The sequence below is a fragment of the Anomalospiza imberbis genome, chromosome 17 (genome assembly GCF_031753505.1).
Source record: "Anomalospiza imberbis isolate Cuckoo-Finch-1a 21T00152 chromosome 17, ASM3175350v1, whole genome shotgun sequence".
Taxonomy (NCBI): domain Eukaryota; kingdom Metazoa; phylum Chordata; class Aves; order Passeriformes; family Viduidae; genus Anomalospiza; species Anomalospiza imberbis.
The window spans coordinates 15,499,058-15,525,113 of NC_089697.1; the positions used below are offsets into that span (position 1 = coordinate 15,499,058).

At 53.0% G+C, this 26,056-nt stretch overlaps 1 protein-coding gene across 11 annotated transcripts in view; it reads left to right on the top strand.

Annotated features, from left to right (window-relative positions):
* Nucleotides 1–22,459, top strand: part of CHD6 (chromodomain helicase DNA binding protein 6) — a 98,290-nt gene extending 75,831 nt beyond the window's left edge. For 7 of the 11 annotated variants that reach the window (XM_068208166.1, XM_068208167.1, XM_068208168.1 and 4 more), the window contains 16 exons: nucleotides 2,026–2,185; nucleotides 2,763–2,852; nucleotides 3,810–3,913; nucleotides 4,518–4,647; nucleotides 4,886–4,946; nucleotides 5,618–5,675; nucleotides 6,322–6,541; nucleotides 8,486–8,694; nucleotides 9,812–11,365; nucleotides 11,952–12,100; nucleotides 12,384–12,590; nucleotides 13,230–13,676; nucleotides 14,323–14,511; nucleotides 16,252–16,371; nucleotides 17,408–17,512; nucleotides 19,509–22,459. In XM_068208166.1, the coding sequence (XP_068064267.1) occupies nucleotides 2,026–2,185; nucleotides 2,763–2,852; nucleotides 3,810–3,913; nucleotides 4,518–4,647; nucleotides 4,886–4,946; nucleotides 5,618–5,675; nucleotides 6,322–6,541; nucleotides 8,486–8,694; nucleotides 9,812–11,365; nucleotides 11,952–12,100; nucleotides 12,384–12,590; nucleotides 13,230–13,676; nucleotides 14,323–14,511; nucleotides 16,252–16,371; nucleotides 17,408–17,512; nucleotides 19,509–20,399 (4,694 nt within the window). In that variant the 3' untranslated portion in view covers nucleotides 20,400–22,459. The remainder of the gene's footprint in view (nucleotides 1–2,025; nucleotides 2,186–2,762; nucleotides 2,853–3,809; nucleotides 3,914–4,517; nucleotides 4,648–4,885; nucleotides 4,947–5,617; nucleotides 5,676–6,321; nucleotides 6,542–8,485; nucleotides 8,695–9,811; nucleotides 11,366–11,951; nucleotides 12,101–12,383; nucleotides 12,591–13,229; nucleotides 13,677–14,322; nucleotides 14,512–16,251; nucleotides 16,372–17,407; nucleotides 17,513–19,508) is intronic. The other 4 variants (XM_068208173.1, XM_068208178.1, XM_068208176.1 and 1 more) reach the window with 3 other exon arrangements.
* Nucleotides 22,460–26,056: the final 3,597 nt, after the last annotated feature.

Below are 26,056 nucleotides of genomic sequence, written 5' to 3' on the forward strand. Positions count from 1 at the left end.
GTCTGAGCCCAGCAGCCATGTGCTGCTTGTTCTGTACTTGTGATCTGTGGCACAAGGTGAGTAGTGAGGGGTCTGGAACTCTCCAGACTGCTTTTGACATCACGGAGCCGGGCTGAAACCTGGGACTTCTGTTCCCAGATGGTGGAGCACAGGGAAGGCTGTTCTGGAGTGGTGATGCTGCTGAGCTCCAAGTGCATCATAGTTGGTGCTTAAAATCCAATGTCATCATTTCCTTCTGCTTGGAAGTGTCCAGCTAGCTTTTGCAGTGTGACCAAGGATGGTCCAAGTCCAAGGATGTGGCTTTTGGTGTCTGCCATAAGTTATTCCAGTCACCTCCTGCAATGGGAGTCACTTTGGCAGTGCTGCTTCCTGCTCTTGCCACACAGCCCTGCCCTGAGAGCAGCTGGGAGTGGGCTTGAGAGTCCCGTGGGAAGCAGAACAAGAGTCAGAAGCAAATAAACTGCTGTGAGTCAACTTGATTTAGATAATGCCAAGTAATGAACAAGCCACCGTTTCAGCAGATGGTCAGGATTGCCTTAGTGCAAGAGCATTGACTGTTGACCAGCAAAGTGACCAGGAGCTTCTCCATCAACTCTTTGGAATGCCTTTTCCCACCTGTTTAACCTCTGTGTTGTCTGGGTCAGAGGAGCAACGACGTCTCAGCCTGATGTTAGGAGATGGAGAAGAGCAGAAGAAGCAGAACACCAAGAACAGAGCAGTGCTCCTTCCTCAGCCATGAAGGCCTTCAGCAGTAACTGCTGTGGCTCCCCAGGCAGCCTCAGGTACCACTCGTGTTTGCAGAGAGCTGACCGGGCAAGTCGTGCCCCATCCCTGACGTGCAGAAAGGAGCAACAACCTTAAGCCCTTGCTAGGGCATCCTGGAGCTCTTCTCAGTCCCACATCCCTGTGATCACAGGGGGTGAGCACAGCACCCAGACAGTCCAACTCAGAGCTCTGCTCTGATCTAGCACCATCCTGCCTTTCATCCTGGAACAGGCCAAGCTGCTGAGGAAGCAGCATTTGCGCGGAGTTCATCAGGCCAGTTTGGTGCTGGGAACAGGAGGCCTGGTGCCTATGCAGGCCTCCAGCAGCCAGCTGGGCCACAGCCCTTGTCCTGTCTTGGAGCTGCAGACTTTATGCAGGGATTGAGGACATAGTGATGCTTTCTTTTCTTCACTGGTGTCACAAGACCAGACAGATGGGATGAGACTGCCCAGGCATCCTTTCTCCTTCATGTTTGCAGCTCCTACCTCAAGAGCAGCTGCCCAGGGAGGCAGCTTATCCCTCTCTGGAGATTCCAAGCAACAGTGACCCCACCAGAAGTTGTTTCCATGTTCTTCTGTGAACTCACACCTTATTTCAAGGTTGAACTGTGTTTAATTTTCATCTCTGGACACTAGATCTCATTTTATCTTTGTCAAACAGATGGGACTGCGTTCTGTTTCCAATGGGTACCTTAGCACCCTTGCAGCGATCCAGTTCCCCCCAGCCCTGCTCCAGATGCACGGTACAAGAAACAGCCCTTACAGATCAGATCAGCAGGTCTGCTGCTCTTTGATCATTTGGGAGCTTCTTGTTTGAACTCTTATGCAAATAACTGTCTTACTCTTGACCCAAATAACTGTCCCCATAGAGTGACCTTTAGAGGTGTCTGTAGTATCTAAGGTAAGTCTTCAAGGGCTATGCCCAGGGCCAAGGTCCCTTTCATGCTTCATCCCTTCTGTGTGATATTTTTACACATCGAGGGGCCATATTATCATTTGGTCTCAGCATTGCACTGAGAACACACAGCAATTCAGTTTCTGTGGTGATTCCCAAGTTTTTCACAGAGATGGACTCTCCCATACTCTGCATTTGCCCCATGCACTGCCTGTCCTTGGCTCTCCAGGCTGCAGCTGGGAGCTCTGCCTGTGCTCCTCCAGCTCCCGGCTCTGCTGCCCCACCCGGGCCTCCAGCACCAGAGGTGCCTGGGGACAGTGCCTGGCCACACCTGTGGTGCTCACTGGCTGCCCCTTGCTGTTACAGGCTTGTCAGCACCGGTGCCCAGAGGCAGGAAGGGAAAGAAGACAAAGAACCAGATGCTGCTTCCTGAGATAAAGAACGCAGACTGGCTCGCCACCTGCAACCCCGAGGTGGTGCTCCATGATGACAGCTACAAGAAGCACCTCAAACAACACTGCAACAAGTGAGTCATAGAATCATGGAGCAGTTTGGGTTGGAAGGAGCCTTAAGGAACATTTTATTACATTACCCTGGCCAAGGACAGGGATACCTTACCTGATCCCAGGTTGCTCCAAGCACTGTCCAACCTGTCCTTGAACAGGGATGGGGCAGCCACAGCTTCTCTGGCAGCCTGTGCCAGGGCCTCACCACCTTCGGAGTGAAGAATGTCTTCCTAACATCTAATCTAAATTTCTCCTCTTCTAGTTTAAAACCATTCCCCCTTGCAGGAGCCCACATTGGCTCATTGGAAACAGTGGGCTGAGGGCCTGTAGTGTTGGGAGGGTGGGAGGGAGCTGAGAAGGGCTCACAGCCCACAAAGGATCACCATGCTCCCACTGCTGGACCGCCCTTATTCTCCTCCAGCTCATGGAAGCCATGTCCTGAGCAGCGACCCTCCGGCCAGCGGGTCACAGGGCTGGGCAGCATGGCATGACACTGCATGGTCACCCTGCTTTATGGAAGGGGGTCCTTCCATGTGGGAAAACACGGTGTCGAGCAGGTTTCGCTGGCTTTGCTGACCTCTCTGCCCCCCGGGACAGGGTTCTGCTGCGGGTACGAATGCTCTACTACCTGAAGGCTGAAGTACTGGGGGAGGCTGCGGATAAAGCCTTTGAGGGCACCCCTGCCAGGTAGGGACCTAATGGTGAACCCCTGCAAGGCTTCTTGGGCTTGAGAGCTGCCACAGGTATCTGACCCAGCCACATCTGGGCTCTCTGCAGCTCCAGATGAATCAGACCCCAGGTCTTCCTCAGGCAAAACTTCACCCTCAGGCAGCCACCCTGCCTGTGCAGAGACTGCAGCCAGAGCAGCCCTGCTGAGGCAACTCTGAGTCTGTAGCACCAGCCTGGGGGTGGTGGGGACTTACAGGGACACCCTGCAGGAAAATGATTCTGTGTGCTGCTTGACAAATGGGCAAAGTGGGCAGATCCAAAGTGGGAGTCCACAGAGACTGCTCCCAGTCTCAGGGCCAGGCCTCAGAGCAGACCATGCCCCATCGCTGTGGCCTGCAGTCCCTCCCAGCACTGGGAACAGTGGGACCCGCAGGCTCCATAATGGCACTGAGCCTGCAGCCTGCCAGCTCTTGACCTTTCTGAGAAGACTCAGCTCTCAGTGCTTCTCAGAGAAGCATGATATGCTGAGCTTGAAAGCTTAATTTCCCCAAGAAGGGGCTGCTGCCTTCCCCAGCGCAATTCCATCAGCACCCGTGTATGTGGGGAGACACTGTTCTTTTGGGGTTGGTAGGTGTGAAGTGTTGTTACCCCTAGAGATGCGGTTCGGGTCAGACGGGATCACAGTCCTCTGGAGAGGACTTGAGTGGGGAGGGTGGAGAGAGGCTGGAGGCACTCACTGCCCTGTAGAAAGAGGAGCAGGAGGGCAGCAGGTTGTGATGGAACCAAAGCTCCAGCTCTTTGACCCCAGGAAGATGTGTACCCATGTCATGATGGGGCCCCAGGCCAGTGTTCATTAGCTGTTCCCAAGCCAGCAAGCGACGGCTCCTGCCTCCCCCATCCCTTCTGAGCAGTGTCCAGTGCCCCTCAGTGTCTGCTGAGGGTGGGAGAGGGATGTTCATACTGTGTCTGCCACAGGGAGCTGGATGTGCTGCTGCCAGACATTGACTACGTGGAGATCCCAGTGGACTGGTGGAATGCCGAAGCCGATAAATCCCTGCTCATCGGCGTCTTCAAGCACGGTGTGTACCCAGCTGTCTGGTGGGTGCTGGTGTGTGGGGGAATGAGGACCTCTGGTGCTGGATGGGATGTCGTGTCAGTGCAAGGGACAGAGCTGTGGCCACACTCCACAGCCACACAGGGCCAGGACAGCTCTCCCCAGGTGCCAGCAGCATGTTTGGGTGGGGAACAGGCACCCCACGGTGCCCAGGGTGGCCATGCCAGACGTCGTGGTAGACTCTGGTTTGCCAGGAGCAGTGTGCAGTTGCTGTGTGAGGGCAAGGAGAAAGGCACAGGTCTTTTCTTGGCCTCGTCATGGAGTCCCGGTGCAGCTTCCAGGAGACACGGGGCTGTTTGCCCCAGCTGCACCCTGTGTGGTGTCCGTGTTGCTGCTGGGTGGGATGGGAAGGCTGACCTTTCCCTTTGCCTGCCACCCAGGGGCTGCAGAGCCATTAGCAGCTTTTGGGAAAGTGTTGTGAATTTCTGGGAGTGAGAATTACTCTCTTGGTAGGGCAGAGGGAGTGACAGTCAGGTGGGGAGCTCAGTCAGGAGTCCCAGGAGTAGGAGGCTTTTGTGCACCAGGCTCAGGCCTTGCTCTGTGCTGTCTGTCTGTCCTGGGTGTGGCAGGTTACGAGCGGTACAACGCCATGCGGGCAGACCCAGCGCTGTGTTTCCTGGAGAAGGTGGGCATGCCAGATGAGAAGCTGCTCTCTGCCGAGCAGGGCGTCAGCGATGGGGCACAGGATGCTGCCGAAAGGTGGGCAGGGGATGGAGCCGAGCTCTCACAGCAACCTGGCTCTCTCCTGGGGCAGTGCAGTGGAGGGAGGGAGCAGTCTGTGCTTCTGAGCGCAGAGGGGAGGGCAGAATGGAGCTGGTCCCCAGTACGAGGGGGAGAGATGGCATGAGCACCAATTCTTTGCTTCTTGGTGCTGAGAACTGGCACAGCCACAGGGGCTGTGCTGCCACTACCAGGGACTGTTAACTCTCTCACCTAGGGGCATCGTGGAAAAAGAAGAGAACAGTGGAGAAAAGCTGGAGGGGCTGTCAAAACAGGAGGTGAGTGGGATTCATAGTGTTAGATACATATCTGATGCTGCCCAGCCTGCCCTGCGGTGCAGGCTTGGCTCCATGAACTCTGCTGCGTGGCAGCAGGGAGCTAGCATGGCTGGTCTGCCTTGTCTGTGTCCCATCTTGTGTTCATTGCTTCTGCTCCCTGGAGCACAGCTTCTGCTGTGCTTCTCTGTGTTACCTGTGGGCATGGGCAGCATCTTCTTGGTGAGGAGCTGAGGGGTATTGAGGGCTGGGGATGCCCAGGAATGCTGGTTCTCAGTCTTGGTTGGCTTCAGGAGCCACATGGGGCCCTGGCAGAGGAGTCAGGGATGTCCCAAAAGAAACGGCTTTTGGGGAGAGGAAGATCAGGGAACGAGGCAGCACAGGAGAGTGCAAGGGTTGTTTGAACAGTGGAGGCAGTCACACTGCAACTGTCCTGAGCAGTGGCACTAGAGCCTCCGTCACTGTGGTGATCTTTCCCTCCAGGCCCAAAATGGCCTCTCTGAGCTGTCACCTCTGCTCCTGTGTGCTGAGCACAGCCCGCATCTGCAGCCCGAGGGCACTGGACACACTACCCTGCCCATCCCACCACCCTGCACCCTGCCAGGGATGGGTAGGCTGTGTCTGCAGGGGGTTCTGTGTGGGGTTGAGCCCTCTCTGATCGTTTCCTTTTGCAGGACATCGTGGCTGCTGGGGTGGGTGAAGCCAGTGAGAAGCGGGACGAGCCAGCGGCAGGTGAGGCCATGTCTCCTGCAGTGTGGTCCATGGCTTCCCAGGATTTGATGTGGCACAGCCGAGCCTGAGTGCTACCCCAGGCACTGCTTGGTGGGAGGAACACATTGCTGGGTTGGAGGGACATGCTGCTCTGCGTTAGTGGGTGAGGCAGCTCAGCCTGGGCAGGAGCCCTCATGCACAGACTCACAGGTGACCCATGGGTAGGCAGACAGGGTTCTGCGTGATTCCAGCCAAAGCTACCCAGGATAACTGGGAGCCATTAGTCTGCTCTTCTCCATACAGTTGCCTGCATGAGATGAGCACGTGAGGTCTCTGCAGTGGGCAGTGTTGGCACATGCCGTGGGATGGCTGGCCCCACTGCTGAGCAGGGAGCTGCAGTCTTCTCCCATGCATGGCCTGGCCTGGAGCCATCATTCCTACCCTGATCTCAGGCTCTGGACTCTCTCTGAAGGAAGCTAAGACATGGTGAGGCTGTGAGCCAGCAGGCCCAGGGATGGTCACATGGCCCCCTACTGATGACTGTGATCGCTCATGCTCCCCATGGAAGGCAGAAGGTGGGAGGAAGCTCTTTGAGCTTGCCAGAGGATGTGGGAACCTGTGGCTTTGCGTGTGTGCTAAATACTAATGTCCTTGCTGATGTTTGAAGCCCAGGATGGCTCCGACTCAGACAGATCCTGCTGGCCTGTCTCCTCTGCTCTCACGGCCAGACTGCGGCGACTCGTCACTGTCTACCAGCGCTGCAACCGCAAGGAGCTGCCTCCCCGCCCCGAGATGCTGGTGCCTGGTAACCATGGCTACTGGCTGCAGGATGAGATGTTCCGGAGAGCCTCTGAGATGGACTCAGTGAACAAAGAAATGCAGAAAAGGTAATGCAGCAGAGGAGCCTTTACAAAGCTGATTTAGCCCACTTGAATTCCTTGACCCCCAGAACTGACCCAGGTAAATGTCACCAGAGCTGTCTGTGCTGCCAGCTGTCTAGGGCGTGGAGTCACATGGGTCCTTGCTGGGCAGGGAGCATGCTCTGAGCCATGGGAGCCTTGCTGCCCAGCCGGGAAGCAGCCTCCACTGCAAACTGGAGTTCATGGGTAGCGGGTGGTGCCACTGAAAGGACATGAGGGGACAGCTCTTCAGGGTCAAGCAGAGGAGGGTTGTGTCCCTGGGACACACTGTGGGTGAGGGTGGCAGATGAGCACTGTCACAGCCCGTGGCAGTGCCCTTCCAACATTTGTGGCTCTCACATCACTGGCTTTGCCTCCTGCTCGTGGCCTCTGGAGCGCAGTGGTGACGTACCCTGGTTGTGCTCTGCTCCTGTTTCATTTGTGTCCCAGGGAGTGGGAGGGGGCTGGGACTGTCCCAGCACCCTGAGTGGCTCTCTGCAGCCATTAGGAGGGTGTGCACAGGGTGGTGCTGCTGCCGTTGCTGCTGCCAGTATCCCATGCCACCCTGGGACTGGGACTCTCTCTGGTCACCAGCCCTCAATGGCTTTGCCTTCTGTGAACCTGTCCCTACAGCAGGACCCCACGTAACCACATGGCATGTGTGCTGCCTTGTGCTCTGTTCTTGGCCTCCTTGTGTAGAAGCTGCTCCAGCCACCTTCCCTTTCCTCTTTTTCTAGACTACTTCTAGTTGTACCATCCCCTCTTCGAGGTGGGGGCATCAATGGTTGTGCTGTGGACATCACAGCAGCCTGGTATCTCCTGCTCCTTAATTCTCTGGGCTTTCTGTAGGGGAGATTGCCTTACAGGAGTTTTCCACTAGCCTTTAATTTGAGGCCTTTTGAAAAATTCACCATTGAGCTCCTTGATTTGGATCATTAATATATTTATTAATTAACTTTCTTCTTGTTCTCATTTTTGAAATGAAACATGACTGCATCCCCTGGGAACAGGGATGGCAATGCTGGCCCAGGTGTATTTTGGGCAGTTGGAGAGTGCAGTGGGTGTTGTCACCCTGTCTACTTTCCTTTGACATGTCTCAGGTGCTTGCTGGTGCTGGCTCAGAGCTGCAATTCAGAGGCTGAGATTTGACTGGAAGCTTTCGTCAGGCCTCAGTGCTCCACTTTTTCTGCCCTTGCCCTGCTGTGTGCACCCAAGACTGTTCTCTGTGTCTGTTTCTCTGGGCTCTGCCCGGGCCAGTATTTGCCCAGGACACTTCACCATCTGTGTCCTTTGAGTGGTCCCCACAAAGTGAGAGCTCAGAGGGTCCAAGACAGCATGAAGGTTGTGTTCTAAGAGTGCTGTGACTGAACTCCTCCCTCAGCACTGCTGCTCTCCTCTGCTGGGTAGGGGGTGACCCTCAGGAGTCCACAGGAGTCAGTAAGGTGGGTAGTGTTTGTTACTGGGACCCTTACAGCAGCAAGTCCCAGTCTCAATTTCCTTCTGGAAGAGGCTGGATGAGAACTATGTCTGCATATCTTTCCTTTGTAATTCCTGGTACAGAGAACTGACCTTTCTATGGAAGTCAAACAGCTTGGTGTAGCAGGAAGGGAGTAGATGGGATAGGTTTGTGCCTCCCTGTTGGCAGCACAGCGCATAGCTGCACTCAGGGATTTATTGAAGCAGCCAAGAGGGTTTTTTCAGCAATCAGTTGAGTGCTAGAGGGCCCGTGGCCTCTGCTCCTCCGCCCTGTGCACCAGAGGGCAGAGCATCTTGTGCTGTGGTGGTCTCCCCAGTGTGCTCCTCCTGACACCTCCCTCAAAACTGTTGGTCAGGAACTAGACAGTGCTCTCTGAGCCTCTCTGCCTGGTGCTTTGCCTGTTCTGGGCCCAGAACATGTCTCAGTGGTGTTCCCATCTCCTCTCTGCTCTACAGGTGGACCAGGAGGGAGCAGGCAGACTTCTACCGCACTGTCTCCTCCTTTGGGGTTATCTATGACCAAGAGAGAAAAAGCTTTGACTGGGCCCAGTTCCGAGCCATCTCGCGACTGGAGAAGAAGACGGATGAGAGCCTGGAGAAGTACTTCTACAGCTTTGTGGCCATGTGCAAGAATGTCTGTGGTCTCCCTTTGTGGAAAGAGGATGGTGAGTGGAAATTGCATGGCCTATGGAGGGACCCCACTGCTCTCGTGGAGCAGGAGAGCAAGGGAAGAGCTTCAGAGACAGCTAGAAGCAGGGGGACAGTTGGCAGGCCGTGGGCTTGCAGCAGTCATGCATTTCTGGCTGCCTTGTCCCCATCACATAGTGCCTCCCTGGCACAGTGGGAGCATAGAGCAGCCCTGTGGACTCCTGCCCCTGCTCTCACAAACCTCTTGGAGTTCTCACAGGAAATCACAACCAGTTTTATCCAAGACAGCACCCTCTGTATGTGAGAGACAAGTTGAGGAGCAGCACACACAAAGCACAGCTGCATGCTGGAGCTGGGGGATTTTTGGGTGAGCTGTATTGCTGCTCTCCAAGCATCCCTCTGCTGCCATTGGACAAAGTCCTCTCCATCTATGCCTGTGCTGACTGTGGAGCTCTGCTGCACGATAAATGGAGCCTGGATCCACTGCAGGAGGCTCGGGAAGCCTGGTCAATACACAGGGCATTTGTTTTCTTTGAGTGCTCTGCAGAGGTCCTACATTGGCACCAGACAGAACGTGACAGATGAAAAGCTCCTTGGAGGCTATTTAGGCACAAAGTGATTTGTTTCCAACAACAGCAGAAAATATTTTGCCTCCGATCTGTCATGGAGTCTGGTCTTAGGCACAGTTCCTTGTGTGTGTGTGTGTGTTTGTGTTGTGCCTTAGGTAGGTGTTCTTCATCAGAACTACACGAGCTGCCCTTCCCTGACAATGGGCTGAAGGGCTACCAGAGGCTCAGAGTGCTGGGAGCAGCTCTGCCTGCAGGTCCAGGCAGCTCCAGCACTGCTGGTGATGATGGAGCAGAGCTCAGACAAGACTCTGAAATCCTCTGCAGCTGGTGCCACTCTTGATCCAGCTGCTCAAGTCAGGAGGTTTTACTCCCTGTGTCCGTTTGGTGGGATATGACTGGAAGGTACTGAGACTGGAAAATGAGGCCTCAACAGTGGCTACAAGCACTGGCCCCACCTCACCTGCAGTATGAGCAAGGTTAAAAAACTGAGCTTGCTCGTCACTGCCTCTGAGGAACTCCTTCCAGCCCAAATAATGTGTCCTTGGCTTTGCTGTCCCTGCTGCAGGTCCTCCAGACCCTGACATCTACGTGGAGCCCATCACGGAGGAGCGAGCCGCCAGGACCCTGTACCGCATTGAGCTGCTGCGCAAGGTGCGCGAGCAGGTGCTCAAGTGCCCGCAGCTCCACGAGCGCCTCAAGCTGTGCCAGCCCAGCCTCTACCTGCCCGTGTGGTGGGAGTGTGGCAAACACGACCGGGACCTGCTGATTGGCACTGCCAAGCACGGCCTGAACCGCACTGACTACTACATCATGAATGACCCCCAGCTGTCTTTTTTAGACGCATACAGAAACTATGCCCAGCATAAAAGAACAGGGCTCCCAGGCCCAGAAACCCTGTGCTGCCTTTACCAGTCTAACTCCAAACTCTACAGTTCCCCCGTGTACAGCCAGATGGACCAGTCCTGTGAAACCCTGGAGAATGAAGCCGAGAGTCACATCAAGCTAGAAACTGTGGACAGCACCATGTCCCAGGCTGGGGGCAGCCCACTGGACGCACACTGTGAAACATTCATGTCTGAAGTCCGGGACATCATTTCCAGTAACTACGACGAGAGCTCGCTGCCAGACTCACTGGTGTGCATGATGTACGACGAGAAGGCCTGTCCCAGCGAGCAGAGCTCCCTCGCCAGGGACAGCCCAAGCTGCACAGATGTCGGAAGCAGCGTCGCCAAACTCTCTGAGGGCAAGCTGGAGGGGGATGAGGATCCGTCCAGCTGCGATGCAGATGCCATGAGAGAGGTTCCCTTCCTAGAGGGTCTGCAGGTGGTCTCTGACCAAATGGACAATCAGAATGAGGAAGCTGAGCCTTCACCTTCTACTCCTGAGAGCAATCCTTCACAGAGTGCCCCAGCCAAACTCAGCAAAGGCTTGGAAAAGAAAGGAGCACTTGCCAGCCCAGCGGCAGGGCTGCCCGAGCATGGCACCATGGAAAGGGTCCTAAGTGTGGGGCTCTACAGTCCCAGCCTCCATAACTATGAACTAAAGGTTCCTCCTGAGCAGAGGTTCATCAGTCTGCTGCAGGAGAAAGGATTGGAGGCAAAGTCGGGGCCAAGTCAGAGCCACAGCGAGGAAGATGAGGAGGAAGAAGAGGATGATGATAACTCTGAGGCAGCAACAGATGCCGTGGAAGGCTTGAATGGTCCCAGGACCAGGGCTGATTTCGACCCCGAGGCTCATGAACTGGGGGGTGAGGAGCAGAGCTCTGGTCTCCCCACACCTGAGGACACTTGCCCAGAAGAAGTAAATGGCGAGAGGGAGTCCCTGGGTCCGGGGGAGCCCGGGGCAGAGGCCAGGGAGGACTGTGGCTTGAATGAGGAGAGCACCCAGCAGCACTCACCAGGCCAGGTTCAGAGCCAGCCTTTCAGCCTGCCCACACCTCTGCCTCAGGCGGGGGCTCACGGGGCAGAGGCCCCCTGTGTCAGGGGGGAACCCTTGGGGCAAGGTGCTGAGGGGCAGACAGGCTGCATGGAGACCCTGCACCCTGAGCCTCAGGGCATAAAGCAAGAAGAGTGTGAGAAGAGAGATGACGGGGAGAAAGTCAGCAGCAACCAGAGCCAAGGTAATGTCCTGAGAGTTCCCTCAGGTTCACAGTCACCTCTGGCTATGGTGGGAGGGACCTGCTGTCCTCCCTGCAGAGCCAAACCTTGGGGTTGCCCAGCCTCCCATCTGTAGGATCTGAGGTCCCTTTAGCTGTTGCAACTGGGAGCAAAAGGTGTTGGGGGCTGCATTTGCCAGTAGAGCTGACCAGAACTCTCCACCCTGAGCCCCAGCAGCCCTTCTGCTAAGAGCATGCCATGGAATGCAGGATGCCTTTCCCTTTCTGGCAGAGGGCACTGCCTGTTGGGCAGCTCCCTTTGGAAAAGCATATGCCCTCCTTCTCACCCACCTGGGAATGGCCACGCATGGGGGCTACTGCAATTCAAACCCCCCAAACTCAGCTCAGGGGAATTATGTTCCTTCCTGAGCAGCTTGGGCTGCCTGCCCTGATCCAAGTCTGCTGCTTCTCTTGGAGACTTAGGGACTGTTTGGGACCTTTGTGGAGCTAGCTGGGCATTGGGGTGGGAATGTGTGAGGAGATACTCTCCAACTCTAGACAAGAAGAAAGGCAGGGTGGTGGTGGGTTCTATTCTCCCTTGCTTTTTTAGATGGTCCAGAGAAGTACTTGGTGGAAGAGAACAAGAACTGTGTTTCTGTCCTGCCTGGGGAGATTGATGATCTTCAGGATGCCCGGGCACCAACCATTGCCCAGCTGCTGCAGGAGAAGACGCTTTACTCATTCTCCGAGTGGCCTAAGGTGAGGTTCAAATGAACACAGTTTGTATCAAAGTGTTCCTGGGTAGCCCTGGCCAGCAGTGGCTCACACAGCTCCAGCTCTGCCTCTTGCTCCTCTGCACACCCCATTGGATGCTCTGGCCAGGGTGCTCTTCCCAAGCACCTGTGCCATGGAGATGTTTGCCCCCAGAGCAGTTCCTTGCTGAGCGAAGATCACCTGGGCTGGGCTTGACTTTAATCCTGAGATGTCATACACGGGTCACTCATTCCAGTTTTAGCTTACCACCATCCAATTCTGTTTGCAGGACCGTGTGATCATCAACCGCATTGACAACATCTGCCACGCCATCCTGAAGGGCAAGTGGCCTTCCTCCAGCCAGCAGTTTGAGGCACAGAGCCTGCTGACAGCCCCAGCCATGGCCAGCCACACTGGCAGCAGGAGCAGCTTTACCGAGTCAGAAGCCCCTGATCCCACCTTCAATAATGGGGTCTTAATGTCACGGGTACAAAAGGTGAGGGAGGACCTCAGGCAGTGAAAGGCTCAGGACTCTGGGGTGAGACATTGCCCAGAAGTACTCAGGAGTCTCCCAAGTGGGCTCCCTTGGTGCCAGTTGGGGTGTATAGCACATGGCTTAAGCCACTTGGTCCCCTGGTGATAGCTCCCGGAGAGTGCCGCGTGCTCTCAGCCCTGCTGCCCTCCTTGGAAGGCAGCTGCTGTTGGCAGCTCTACAGCTTCTGTGGCTCTAGAGGTGCTTCCAGAGTCAGCACTGGAGCACCTGACATGGTCAAAGGAGACATCCCACTGGTATCCCGAAGGAAGGGGTGCAAGGAACACTGCCCTGTCAAGTCCCCAGCTCTCAAGTGCCAGTGCCCCAGTCCCCAGCAGTCACATTGGACAGACAGGAGCTGGTGGCCCCAGCAGCTGGCAGAGCAGCCACGGTTATAACACCTTGGGATATCTGAGTGTGTGCGAGGGTGCTCCTGCACCACCCCCAGACAGGGAAAGAGATGTGATATGCCCAGGGAAAGGACATCCCTCAGGGCTCCTTGGAGAGGCAGGGATGACCATTAGCTCAATGCTGGTGTGAGGAGCTGTGGTCCCTGGGCAGGGCAGGAGCAGCTGTAACCCTCTGTGGCTTTGCTACATACAGGAAGGTTTCCTGAGCCCTGCCTTTGCAAAAGATGAGCGGAAGCACAGGAGACCCTATGAATTCGAGATGGAGAGAGATGCCAAACAGAGGAGCCTGGAGCAGCTGGCAGCAGCCCATGTCCATCCACCCATTGTGCTGAACGGCTGGCGCGAGGCAGCGGTGGACTTGTCCAGAGGCTCTGATGGGTCCCCAGGGAACTCCTCTCCTTTCCCCCTGAACACAAACATGCCCAAACTGGGGACCGTGAATGCCCTTCAGAGCTCCCTGGGCATGGACTTGTCTGGCATCCTCCAGGCAGGGTTGATCCATCCTGTCACTGGACAGATTGTAAATGGCAGCCTCCGAAGAGATGATGCCGCCATGAGGAGGAGACGGGGCAGGAGGAAAAATGTTGAAGGGATGGACCTCATCTTCTTGAAGGAGAGGCCTCTTCCAAACAGGCTGCAGGTGGGTTGATGCTCCCTCCTTTTGCATGAACCCAGTGAACACAGTTTGTTTCATGGCCCAGCTCACCCCTCCAAACTCTGCTGCCCATGACACTGCGCAGCTTCCTCCAGGACAGCTTGGTTTGTGCAGGACCAGGCAGGAGTAGATACTACAGGGAGGAAGGGAAGTTATCCCTCTGGTTTACAGCACTCTGGAGTGTTTGAATCCTTTTTAACATTATCAGAAGCAGCTGTCCCACCTCAGGGAATGTTTAGGTTTAGGGAAGATGAGGAAGACAAGATCCTACTACCCCCTTTCGCCTTCTGTGCTGGGATCCACTCAAAGAATAGAGCAAGACCAGTGCCCCTAGATCACTTTTAGGAGTGATCTGAGGGGAAGTTGGTCTTCCTGGTGATTGGAATGTTTCCTTGTGAGTTCAGAAGCATCTCTCAGCTCTCTCTGCCCTCCCTACCACCAGTGCTGGGGATGGAGTGGAAATGTAATGTGGTGGTTGGTGGGTGTTGATTTAAGGAAGAGGCACTGGGAGTATCTGGATTAGTCTGTGTGGTGGGAGCAAATGACCTGCTTTGGGAGCTGTGCTTCTTGGGGTGCACCTGCATCACTGCATACTGCTGATGGGCTGTCCCTGCTCCTCCTTCCACGGCAGGATGTTCAGGAAGAGCAGCCACAGCCCCCTCAGAACAGTCCCCTCCCTGATGGGCCGGTTGCAGCTACCTCAACTCCACAGCCAGTCCCAGCTGCAGGCAGCCAAGAGAAGGCTGTCCCGAATAAGAGTCTCCTTGACTGGCTCCGGCAGCAGTCTGACTACACACTCGATGTCCCCAGCTTTGGCACAGTAAGGGTGGCCTTCAGTGGCACGTGTGTGTGTGTGTGTGTGTGTGTGTGTGTGTGTGTGTGTGCCTGCCTTGTGTGTTGCCCTTAGTGTTATGTTTTCTCTCGTAACATGATTTGGGGTGTTCATTGGGGCTGTTCAGGGATTCATTACATGTTTAAGAGGTGAGCACTGTTCCCCTGTACAGCAATGAAAAGCACTTGCTGCTGGAGAACTCCTCTCCTTTCCCCCAGGATACAAACACGTCCAGACAGGGCACTGTCAGTACCCTCAGGGCTCCCTGGGCATGGAGCTGTCTGGCATCCTCCAGGAGTTGAGCCTGTTACCCAAGGTCAGTTCTCCAGCTGCAGTGCATCTATCTGCCCAATGCACAATGTGTTCCAGAAGTGCCAGGGATGGATGGGGACAGAAATGAGAAAATGGATTTGAGGTGCTCAAGGTCTGTCCATGTTGTTCTTTTTCACCTGGAGTCATTATAGGCAGTGCTGTTGTACTAAATAAGGTTCCCAGGCCAGAAAAAACCTGCTCTCTTTAAGAGCCAGGCCACAGAGGCTCTGTTGGAGGCTTACAGGCTGTGGCCATGTGGCCATGGATGCTCTTAGAAAGCAGTGGCTCAGAGTGAGGTACAGTCTGTCTGATTCTTCCTGCTCTCTCATAAACCTCCCCCTCTTGGTTTCACAGGTTGGTTTGCTACAGGTTTCAGCTTATTTAACCTGTTAGACCATGTGTTAGGCAGAGCACAGGCCATGAAACAGAGCAGGAAGAAATGTGGTGGTAAAACAGAAAAGACTGTGCATCTTGGTCCTGGAGGATCATGTGCCTGAGGCAGGGGTCTATTTCCCGGAGCTTGAAGTATAGGCAAGACATCAGCGTTTTAGAGCTTGTTAGAGATGAGAGGTGAGGAGCCCAACATCTGCCCAGCGGGATGGCGTTTGCTTTTCAAAGTCCAGAGACACACCCAGCTGTGTGCCCAGGGCCAGACTCACAACACCCTTGCCTTCCAGGGAGGTACTGGAGCCTGCCCAGTCTGACCATGCCTCTGGTGAAGCTCTTGCTCCCAGAAAGCCCCAGGCCAGCCCTGCAGGATCTCTTCTCTCCGTGTAGGATGGATTGAGAGGGGCTTTGGGGTACTGCAGTAGCTCAGTTCAAAGGATGAACTGCACTCAGGGTCTTTTTCTGACTCTCAGGAATCCGCGCTGTTGTTTGTTATAATGCTCCATTCCTGCAGGCACATCGACAGTGGGTGTGTAGTGACTTGGCTGTAACTCGGTGGGTTGCAGTTCCAGAGGGCTCTGATCCCAAAGAAACATGGTGCAGCATCTCTGTGGTTAAAACAGCTAAAAGAAGGAAACACAGCACAGCTGGGCTGGTGAGAAGCAGGTGGCTGTATGAGAGTGACACAAGTGGCACACACAGACCTGTTCTCTCTTTACTGGCTGTATGCAGTGTCCTGTTTACAGATGCATGTATAAGAACCTGCAGTGTCAGGAGTGGAGGGGAGTTAGAAAGGGCTAAAGCGCTCTAAGTGGGGTACACTGGAGACCCCTTTATATCAGTTTTGCTCATTTGAGAGCTGGTCCTGTGACACGGACCAATTTGTGCTGCTGGTGCTGCTCCTGCCCCAGCCTGCAGGGATTCCCTGTCCCCTGAGAGCCCATCCATGCTGCTGTCCTGCAGGGCTTGTAGCCAGTCAGGCTCATTAAGCCATCTAGTCTCATTAACATTGTCTTGTTTGCACTCCAGAATTTTTCAGACAAGCCCAAGCAGAGGAGGCAGCGCTGCAAGGACCCCAACAAACTGGACATTAGCTCTCTGACGGGAGAGGAGCGAGTGCCGGTGGTACATAAGGGTACCGGACGGCGGGTAAGCAAAGGCCTCTTCTGTGCTCTGCCCTCAGTGTCCCAAAATGCTTAGCAAACTTTGAGCTCACCTGTGGGGGAGATATTATCCAGAGAAGCCTATGGATGAGACAAAAGTCTGAAAGAGGTCTCTAATCTACATTATCCTGTGACACATGTGTGCCCGGGGACATGCAGACCTGTGAAATAAGTGACTGACTGTGTGAAGTAAGGGATGTGGGAGTGTAGTCCCTTGCCAGGGGGCACAGACCCTCAGTGGCAATGGGGTACAGCCTTTGGCTTTAAAGCCACCCTCAGCACAGTCCTGTCATGTGCCTCCCATCCTGGATTTGATTGTTCCCCTTGAGTTCATTGCACTATGCCACAAATTGTAACATTGCCATGCAAATACCTTTGGTTTGTTCCTCCTTATGAGGTACAGGCCAGAGCACACCAATACCCATCCCACTGCTGGGCATGTAGAAAGTTGAGGGTTGGAAGGGCTTTTTCTTGCTTTCTGAGCAAGGAGCTTGGATTTACTCGTCTGCAGTTTAATCTCCAGGGCACTGAGGTTCATCTCTCTGAAAACAAGAAGGGGAGTTCAGGAGTACTTTGCACCGAAATTAGTTCTTAAACACACCCAGGACTGTACAAGGTCAGAAAGTGATGTGACATTAATCACATCTAAAAGCAAAACTAAAGAGTGAGGCAGAAATGTTGTTTCAGGCACATCTGTGTTCCCCTTTGTTACCCCCATGCTGGCCTTTCCTAGGTGAGTTGGGGACTTTGCCAGCTCTAAATATGGCTTTTACTGAAGCTCTGTCCCCATCACTGGTACCTGGGAGGGCAGTGGGCTGGGCCACAGAGGCTGAACCTGCCTTTTCTCCCTGAGCTGTGTGTCACCAAATCCTGAAGAAAGGCAAGTGTAGCAAGGCAAGAGTCTCCATTCCAGCCAAATTGCAGCCCAAAGCAAGAAGCTAGGGGAAGTGTAATCATATTTTTTGTATTATTTTACATAACTCTCTCTGCAATAGAGGTCATCCTTCTGCTGTGTTTTATAGTTAGGGGGAGCCACGGCACCAGCATTGAAGGAATTGCCAAGGTGGCTTGATGCAAACTTGGAGTATGCTGTTGCAGCTGACTGGGCTGACATTGTTAAGCTTTCAGTAAGTTAGAGCTTTTGGAGAAATCTGTATCATGTCATCTTTTTTTTTCCCCTCCCCATCCCCACAACCTTTCTCCAGTGAGGATCTGGGAGCTGCGAGGCAGGCCCTGGGCTGGGCGTGTGGGAGGGGATGGCTGCAGCACCGGGGCAGAGTGGGAGGTTGGGCCGTGCCACCACCAGCCCCGTGGCCAGGCCACAGAGAGGGGGCCAGTGCCCCGGGAGCGGGGCTCAGCATGCCTGGCTGCAGAGCCTTGGGATGCTTAGGGTACCAGGGGCAAGAGGAATGCCCTAGGAGCTGGACAGAAGGGTGTGGACAAACATTCTCATGGGTCAAATTTTCAAAAACACCTCTAGCTGATGCTTTTCATCAGCTCCTGTGAGCTCTGCCTGTGCAGCCGTGGGCCCACCGAAGGCCCCGCAGGTCACCAGGCCTGAAGGGTCAGACGCAGGCAGGGAGAGGGGCAGGACGGAGTCTCCTGTGCCACATTCATCCACCCTGTCCACCCACCAATCCCTGCCCCGGTGTGTGGCAGAGCTTGTGGAGGAGCGCTCTCCCTCTCCAGCATGCTTGACACTGCCAGATCGTCCTGCCCTGCCCCACAGGCTGGCCTTATCCAGACTTCTCCCTGTAGTCCCTCTCACCCGCTACCTGGTTTTGGGCTGCGGGGGTTTGTGTGACAGCCTTGCAGAGGGCTGGAGGGTGAATCTGTTGGTGAATCTTAGAGGTTTGTACTGCTCTCAGATTGTTTTTTCCTTAGCGCTGGAGATTTGACGTGGTCTGTCCCACTGCCCAGGAAATGGCTCTGTGTCCAGGCTGGCATCAGGGCCCCATCTGGGCAACCAGCCCCGGGTCAGCTGGCAGCTCTTCCTTCCCCTGACTTGAGGGGACGGTCTCTTTGCCACAGAAACCACTGTGTGCCTGGCGCTGCCTGGGCACCTCTCCTGTGCCCTGCTCCAGTGGCTGCATCCCCCTGATCATTCCCACGCCATGGACACTGAGCTTTCGGAGAATGCATACCCATCCTGGTAGGGGAGGGATGCAGAAGGATGGCCAGCAGCTCCGGGCACTCAGGCCAGCAGGAGCTGGGGCTGGCTGCCCCACAGAGCCCAGGGGCACTCATGGCCCTGTGTAGCTTCTCCCACGTGCCAATGGGAGATGCTCCCAGAAGGTTCTCCCTCCTTGGGCAGGTGCTGTGCTGAACAGACTGCCAGGCACATCTAATTCACGTTTCTGCACTACAGATGTCAACAGGAAATACTTTTCCTACCTAAATTTATTATTCTAAATGGTTCAAAGAGTGGTGATATTGATACCCAAGGGAACCACAAAGGGAAATGTTTAAATGTCAATGTTGAGGATGCTGAAAACAGGAGTGTTAAGCTGTGCTGTCGATCCCCCCACACTGCTCTGTGTAATCAGATGGTCTTACCCACTTTTGGCTGCTGTGTTTTGGTCCCATGTCTCTTCTGTCAGAAGAGCTTTCTGAATGCTCCCTGGCGTCTCCGTGAAGCTCTGACAAGGAACTCCTCAGACAGCATGCCCACTCTCTGTGTCATCCCATTAGCTTTGCTGTCCTCCAGAGCACTGAAAATTTGGCCCTTCCCATCTCAAAGAGGATTTTTTCACCTGTTGCTGAAGGCACAATTAGAGCTGGGCAGGGAGCCGAGTGGGCAGCTGACACCGCGCTGCCCCGGTGCTTCTCGCGTTGTGAGCAGCTGGTGCTGAGGGCTGGGGTGAAAAACAGGGTAAAAACATGCTTCCTCCTCCCCTCCCTGAGCATTTGAGAGTGCAGGATCCTGCCAGGGTGGAGCAAGGGTGTTCTGCATTTGGCAGCATCTCTTGGGGAAAAGTTGTGTGTACCTCTCAAATTCCATATCATGTAGGCAAGTATTTCTGTGCCAACACCGTCTGGGACACAGATGTGGGCACGGACAAGCCAGATTCCCTTTGCTGCCATAGTAACTCTCGGGTGTTCTCTGTTATGTCTCATTTTCAGGGCTACTTACCCGAAAACAAATTCAATCGCATCCTCACCGAGCCTGTGCTCCGGGACACTGGGCCGCGCCGGAGAGGGAGGAGGCCCCGAAATGAACTCCTTAAAGGCCCTGGTGTTGTAGCAGATTCTTCTTCTGGAATGGGACCACTGTTCATGAATGGACTGATTGCTGGGATGGATCTAGTGGGACTTCAGAACATGAGAAATATGCAAGGGATCCCTCTGACTGGGCTGGTCGGGTTTCCTGCTGGCTTTGCAGCAGTGCCCTCTGGTGAGGATGTGAAGAGCACCCTGAGCATGTTGCCCATGATGCTCCCGGGCATGGCGACCGTACCCCAGATGTTCGGTGTGGGAGGACTCCTCAACTCCCCGATGACGACAGCTTGCACTGCGACTGCTCCGACTTCGTTAACAAGCACAACGAAAGGTGGCACAGCCAGCACCGAGAAGGCCAGTGAGGAGAAACAGGGCAGCCAGGATGGGAAAAAGGAACCTCTCGCTGAAGATAAGCCTGGTCCTAGTTCATTTTCTAATCAGACAGAATCCGCAATAACTACCAGTAGTCCTGTAGCTTTTAACCCATTTCTTATCCCAGGGATGTCTCCTGGACTGATCTATCCCTCCATGTTCCTTTCCCCTGGCATCGGCATGGCGCTGCCTGGCATCCAGCAAACCAGGCACCCGGAGGCGGCGAACCTGGAGAGCCAGAAGCGGAAGAGGAAGAAAGCGAAAGGGGAATTGGCAAATCCAGAGCCAGAAACTGTCTCACTGCCGGAAAAAGAAGCTGCAAACAGTCAAAACTGTGTGCAGCAGAGCCTGCCAGGGGGGGCAGAGAAGGAGCAGGACGGACCAGCAGAGGAGGAGCGCCAAGCAGCTCATGATGCCGATTAGACCTTTTGTTTCATTGAAAGAAAAACACAAAAAGATTGTGGCTTGTGAGTTTCTTATCCCATAAACTCTTTGTTACTTCCCCTCCCACCCTGCTCCACCTTCATAAACCTGTGTTTCCATGAGTAATATTATCTACCTAATTCCCTGTCAGAAAAAACTGGTGACATACTACATGTTAATAGTTGCAGGGTCTTGCCACTTTATTAGATAAAAAGTGTTGTCTAGCTAGTACGGGAGGCACCGAATTCTCATTCTGTTTTTCCAGTCGATCATCCCAGCTAACAATAGCAAATCCAGTACTTGGTCACCCCCCGCAAATTGCTCACTCCTTTGAGAAGAAAAAGCAGCAAAAAAACAAAAGCAAAAGAAAAGTGTTTATCTCTTGGTGTAACACACAGACAAGGGTATTTCTGTCTACAGCAACACTGAACGAAAAAGCCTAGATTTGGGCTAAAAGCACAGCTATAGTAAGTGCTAATGTGTATTTTTGATTTAAAGTATTTCCCTATTTTATCATGGTTACTAGAATAGTAGTATAGACAGAAGTATATAACTAATAATTGAAAATGCATATATTCATTTCTTTGAAAGGAAAAGCATAACTGGTAGTGATATAATTTCTTGATCACCCCCACCTCAAAGGTTTGGAGACAAACTGCAGAGAGTGAAAAAACGATGTAGACATTCTTTTGTGTTTTTTAAAACCAACGTTTGGTTTTATGTTATGTGGAATTTAGTTGCTCTTTCCTTGGTAGTTACAAGAACTTTCCAGCTTGGGCTGGAAAGGTTTTGCACACTTGCATGACTTTTCTGGGGTTACTGTATCTGTAGCAGCCAGTTCCTTCATCATTCTGCTTGTCTTCAGTTCTCCTCTCTGGCATTAGTTCTCAGCTATGGCATTACAGGTGCTCTAAAGGTATTTTTTTCTAGCCATGAACAGACCACACTGATTTTAATGGTGAACACTTAGGCTTTCTGAGTTTTTATATTTTCCACTCCTTACCCCAGAAGCGGCGTTCTTTCAGCAAACATGGAGAAGGCTGTAGGCCAGCTTCCCTCCTTGGGGAGTCCTCTGAGAAGGACCCTTGAGACTTTCAGAGCCTGAGTTTCTTACTTTCTGGTGGTGGACTGTGAAGAGATGACTTTGTCTTCTTCCCATTCCGTTTGCTGTTGAACAGTATTTCCAATCCTCCAAATGATTTCAGCATCTGCATTTCAAATGGACGGGTTTTAATGCTGCCAGCCCCCCACTCCACCTCTGGGTACTGAGACTCCTCCACAGGCAACTCTTCTGATTTCTCCTTCCCTTCACTCCTTTAATTCTTCTTTCTCTTGGGGTTGTTCTTACTTGCAGCTCATGGTCTGAGAATTGAATAAAGCCACAGTGGTGCAGCAGTGAGTGAAGGGCAGGCGGGGAGGGAGTTGGAGTGTGCTACTCATCAGTTTCACACTTGGTTGTCACAATTTACTGTATTTTTTACTTTTTTTTTCTGTTGCAGTTTTGCTAATTTATCGGATGGTCCAAATGTTTTGACATAACTATTTCAGTTTGCATTATTTATTTATGATGCTTTTTGTCATTGTCTTTTATACATTTGGGATTATAAATTATGTACATGTTAAAATTAGCATCTCAAAGAAGTCTGTTACCCGTGGTCAAAAAACCAGTTGGTTTGTATTTTTGCAGAATTTATTCCGAGTTTACTGGATTGGATGATTTTTTTAAAGGATTTAGCCAATCATTATGCAGTTCTCCTCCCCCCAATAATTGTGGTCTATTTAATAACATTCTTGTAGCATAGATACTGTATCACTGTCGACAGATTTCTTAGAAATGCTGCTATCTCTATTTAACTAACATTTTGTTCAGTTTTTGCCTCCAGTGGAAGCAGAAAGGGTTTTTTCAGCTGTTAAATCCAAAATCAATATAATTTATTTATGTAAAAAAAAAGTCACGATTGATATATTTTTGAACCTTTTAAGTACTAACTTTGTTTTTATTCAGTGGAAGAACATGTACTTGCCCTAAATCCTTAAAATACAAATGCTATAAAACTTCATATATCTGCAAAGCCTTACTGTGAATGGATACAGAAATCTCTTCCGAGTCCATTTCTTGTTACGGGATGATTTTTCCAGGGTTACACGCATAAGGAACAGGGTCTAAAGTGAAATTTATTTAATTAGCCAGCATGCTCTATACCTTGTTCTTCCTTAGCACACATGTATGCTACGTCTCTGAGTGTCTAGGCTTCTCTTTGCTACTTTGTGACCCTTTTGCAACCCGATATACTCTGTGGATTATTTAGACTGTAAGGCGTTAAGTGGCTGCTTCTTCTTTTCCATCATATCCCAAACAAACGCCAAATTTTGACTGGTTTTCATGGCTATTCACACACATACATCTTTCACGAAATGTGCTAACAAAATAAACTGTCTGTGCTCTTGAACATGGATAAAAAGAAAAATATTTAAAAGTCAGATTTTTATTTTTTTAATTTAGTGACTAGAGGATGCTTATCTTTCAGACTTGGGAGAGCCTTGCTACAGATGTATATAATTTTTTTCAGCAAATATATGTGAATGCTTAATTCACCTGACTCAGTGATAAACGTGACTTGCCTTTTTCTCAGCACGATCCCATTGAGAAGCTGTTGGAAACAGCGGCCTGGTCGCTGCTCTAGGCTGCTCCTGGTGCCCTGTGCATTACTCTGCTGCTCGCTGTGAGGCGGCGAAGCCGCGGCTGCCACAGCGCCCTGGGTGAACTCACCAGCCTGAGGGAACTCGTGTTCCACGTGGCTTGCAAGATGCCAGGAGCAGCCCAAGCTCCAGGGACAGCTTAAGCGCAGAGGATGCACAGGGGCTCTCTGCTGACCCGCTTTTTCCACAAGGGTGGGTGGAAGTCCAGAGGCCTCCAGGGTTATCAGACACACCCCCACCCTCCAGGCACTTACACCCCTTGGCATGTGCACAGCAGGTGGGGTACTGGGGGCGCTGGGCTCCTCTCCTGTGCTTCCTGTACCTCCATGGTTTGTGAAACGCTTGTCCTAAATCTCTGCGTAAGGATCTCAGGCTTTAGCAAAGCAGGCATTCGTCAGTGTTTCATCAGAATGACATGCAGGACCAGCTCCATTCTTCAAGATCCAGGAAAAAAGACACAGAGTAAAAGCAGTGCTTTTACTGCTCCACCTGCCCTGTGTAAGCACCTTGTCCTGGTATTTTGTTGCTCCTTTGGGGAAGAAAAAGATAAAAGTACCCCACAGAAAAGACTCGCAAAATGGTATCGTGAACTATGAGTTTCCAGTTCCAGAGTCTCTCTTTAAAATCTGGCTCCACACACTGCAGCCTTGCACCTCGGCATCCATAATGCAGGATATTTGCTGGCAGAAGCTGCAGCAGGAGGGCCATGGAGGAGCATGTGCTGGCTTTGAGCTGTCACATCAGTGGTGGCTGGTCTCTGTCTCTTCAGACAAGGTGTGCTAGCAGCTGGTGGCAGGGAGTGGATGTGGTGGAGGATGGGCACTGTGGACACAGCTTGCTCCCTATTGTGTTTTACAGGATACAAGTGCCCCTTCCTGGAGAGAGTGAGTAAAACAGGCACAGCTGCACATCCCTCCTGTCCTTGCCTGGTTTTTATCTGACAGGACACAGAGAAGTCTCATCACACATTTAGATAGGATCTCTAATTCCCTTTATGGTCACAAAAATGGGGGAAGAATTTTCCTCAGCACTGAACCATGGTTGGGGGAACTTTACCTACCCCAGGTGCAGATGTCCCCACTCTGGGCTCTTGACAGTTACAAGAAAGGATGTTGGGCTGGAAATCTTGGCCAGCAGTGAGCAGAAGGCAGTTTCTCTAATGACATCTGGTTTGCATTGAAACTGAGCTTTTCAGTGCAGTTTTGTTCCTCACCTCTTCAGGAGCCACTTCAGCCCCAAAGGCTCTGGAGCACGGGCTGAGTCACGAGATCAAATGTGAGGAATCTCCTCACATTTTACAACCTCAAAGCAGTTTCCAGGCACTACGCTACAGGTAAAGTCCCCAGATGCTTCACGCCCCGTGTGGCAGTGCCCAGCTGCCCATGGCCCCCATGCTCGGCACCAGACAGGCAGGCAGTGCTGCCAGGAAAGTGCTGCCAGTGCTGCAGAGCAGCAGCTCTGGAAAAGTGGAGGGAAGAGAAGTCCAGCTTCTCTCTCAGTCCCCTTCCCATCAGTCTGCACAGTGTGCCCTGTATGTTTGGACAGCAGGCCTAGGAACATCATCCTCACCCTCCCACACGGCTTTTAGGGCTGCTGGTTGTTTCATGGTGCTCCCAGGGGTGGCTGGAGACCATCGGTGCAGTGCCATAGGTGGCACTAATTCCTGAAGAATCAAGATTTCACCTCAAGAGGTATAAAACTATGCAAGATCTTCAGCTCAAGCAGATCGGTCCTACTCCCCATGTAGCCTTGTTCTCCCTCCAGTGGGATTTTAATTAATGAACAACTCCATACAGCACCACTACCTGGCTCCATTTGCCAGTGGTCTGATTGAGATGTGACGTTACTGGTTTAACTTGGAACTCAGTCCCAGCCTGCCTGAACACATCAGCATGAGCCTCCAGAGGGTTTCAGGAAATACCAGTGTCCTGGACCTGTTGCAGGAGCAGCTGAGGGGAGTGACAGCCATGGCAGATGCTCCAGCCTCTCCTCTCTCTGGGCTTCTGCCAAGCAGTGGTTGTCAAGTTTCTCAGCTGGCTGTGCTTATAGCACAGGAGACATTGTACAGGAATTGCCTGTATTCTTTGGAAAAACGAAATTTTAAAGGAAAACCTCACAGTGTCTTTTTTCCCCTCCAGAAAAGGACAGATTTCTGATAAAGGAAGAGATGCACAAAGAACAAAGCTCGGCTCACCTAGAGGAAGACACATCTCTGGTCCAGAAGGAATAGATAAGCCTGTGGGACCCAAAGCCTCAATACCTCAAATGAAACATATTTCCTGTCTGCTTATGACAGGCAGTTTTCCATGCTCTTATGGCCAGTGTTTTCCAAATAGATTTAGATGTTTGATTAAGGCTGGTTTTTATGGCATGTTGGATTAAGGCTGATTTTTATGGTTTGGAAAGCAGAGAGCTGATCTGATTCTCTGTGAGGGACCGGCCCCATCAGCCTGCGGATCCCAGGACGTGTAGCAGGGCATTTTCAAGAAAACCAACCCCAGGATCTCCGAGTGGGGTCGGGGGTCGGGGCAGGGCAGGGGCTGCCGAGCGAGCTGCGGCGGGGCCGGGTGCTGAGCGCGCCTCTGGGCATCCTCGCGTCCCCGCAGGTACCGGGGAGGGGGATCCGCCGCACCCGCTCCGGGCGTGCTCCGCGTGTTCCCCGTCCCACGCCCTCCCAGCAGAAGGGAGGTGGTTCAGGTATCCCCCAGTGACAGGCGGGTCCAGAGCCCTGTTCCTATCCCCGAACCAGCTGCGTGACTCGAGCCCCTTCCAGAGGCGCGGGAGCCGCTCCCCTGCCCACGAGGGCGGGCGGTGTCCCCGTGGCCACGGCTTTCGACGGACACCAGCGCTCCCAAGGGCGCTCCGTCCATCGGCGCCGGCTCCAGTGGAACTGGCACCTGGAAACGCTCTGAGCGCCCGCCGCGACCGGGCTCGAGGCGGGGCCGCGCCACGAGGGC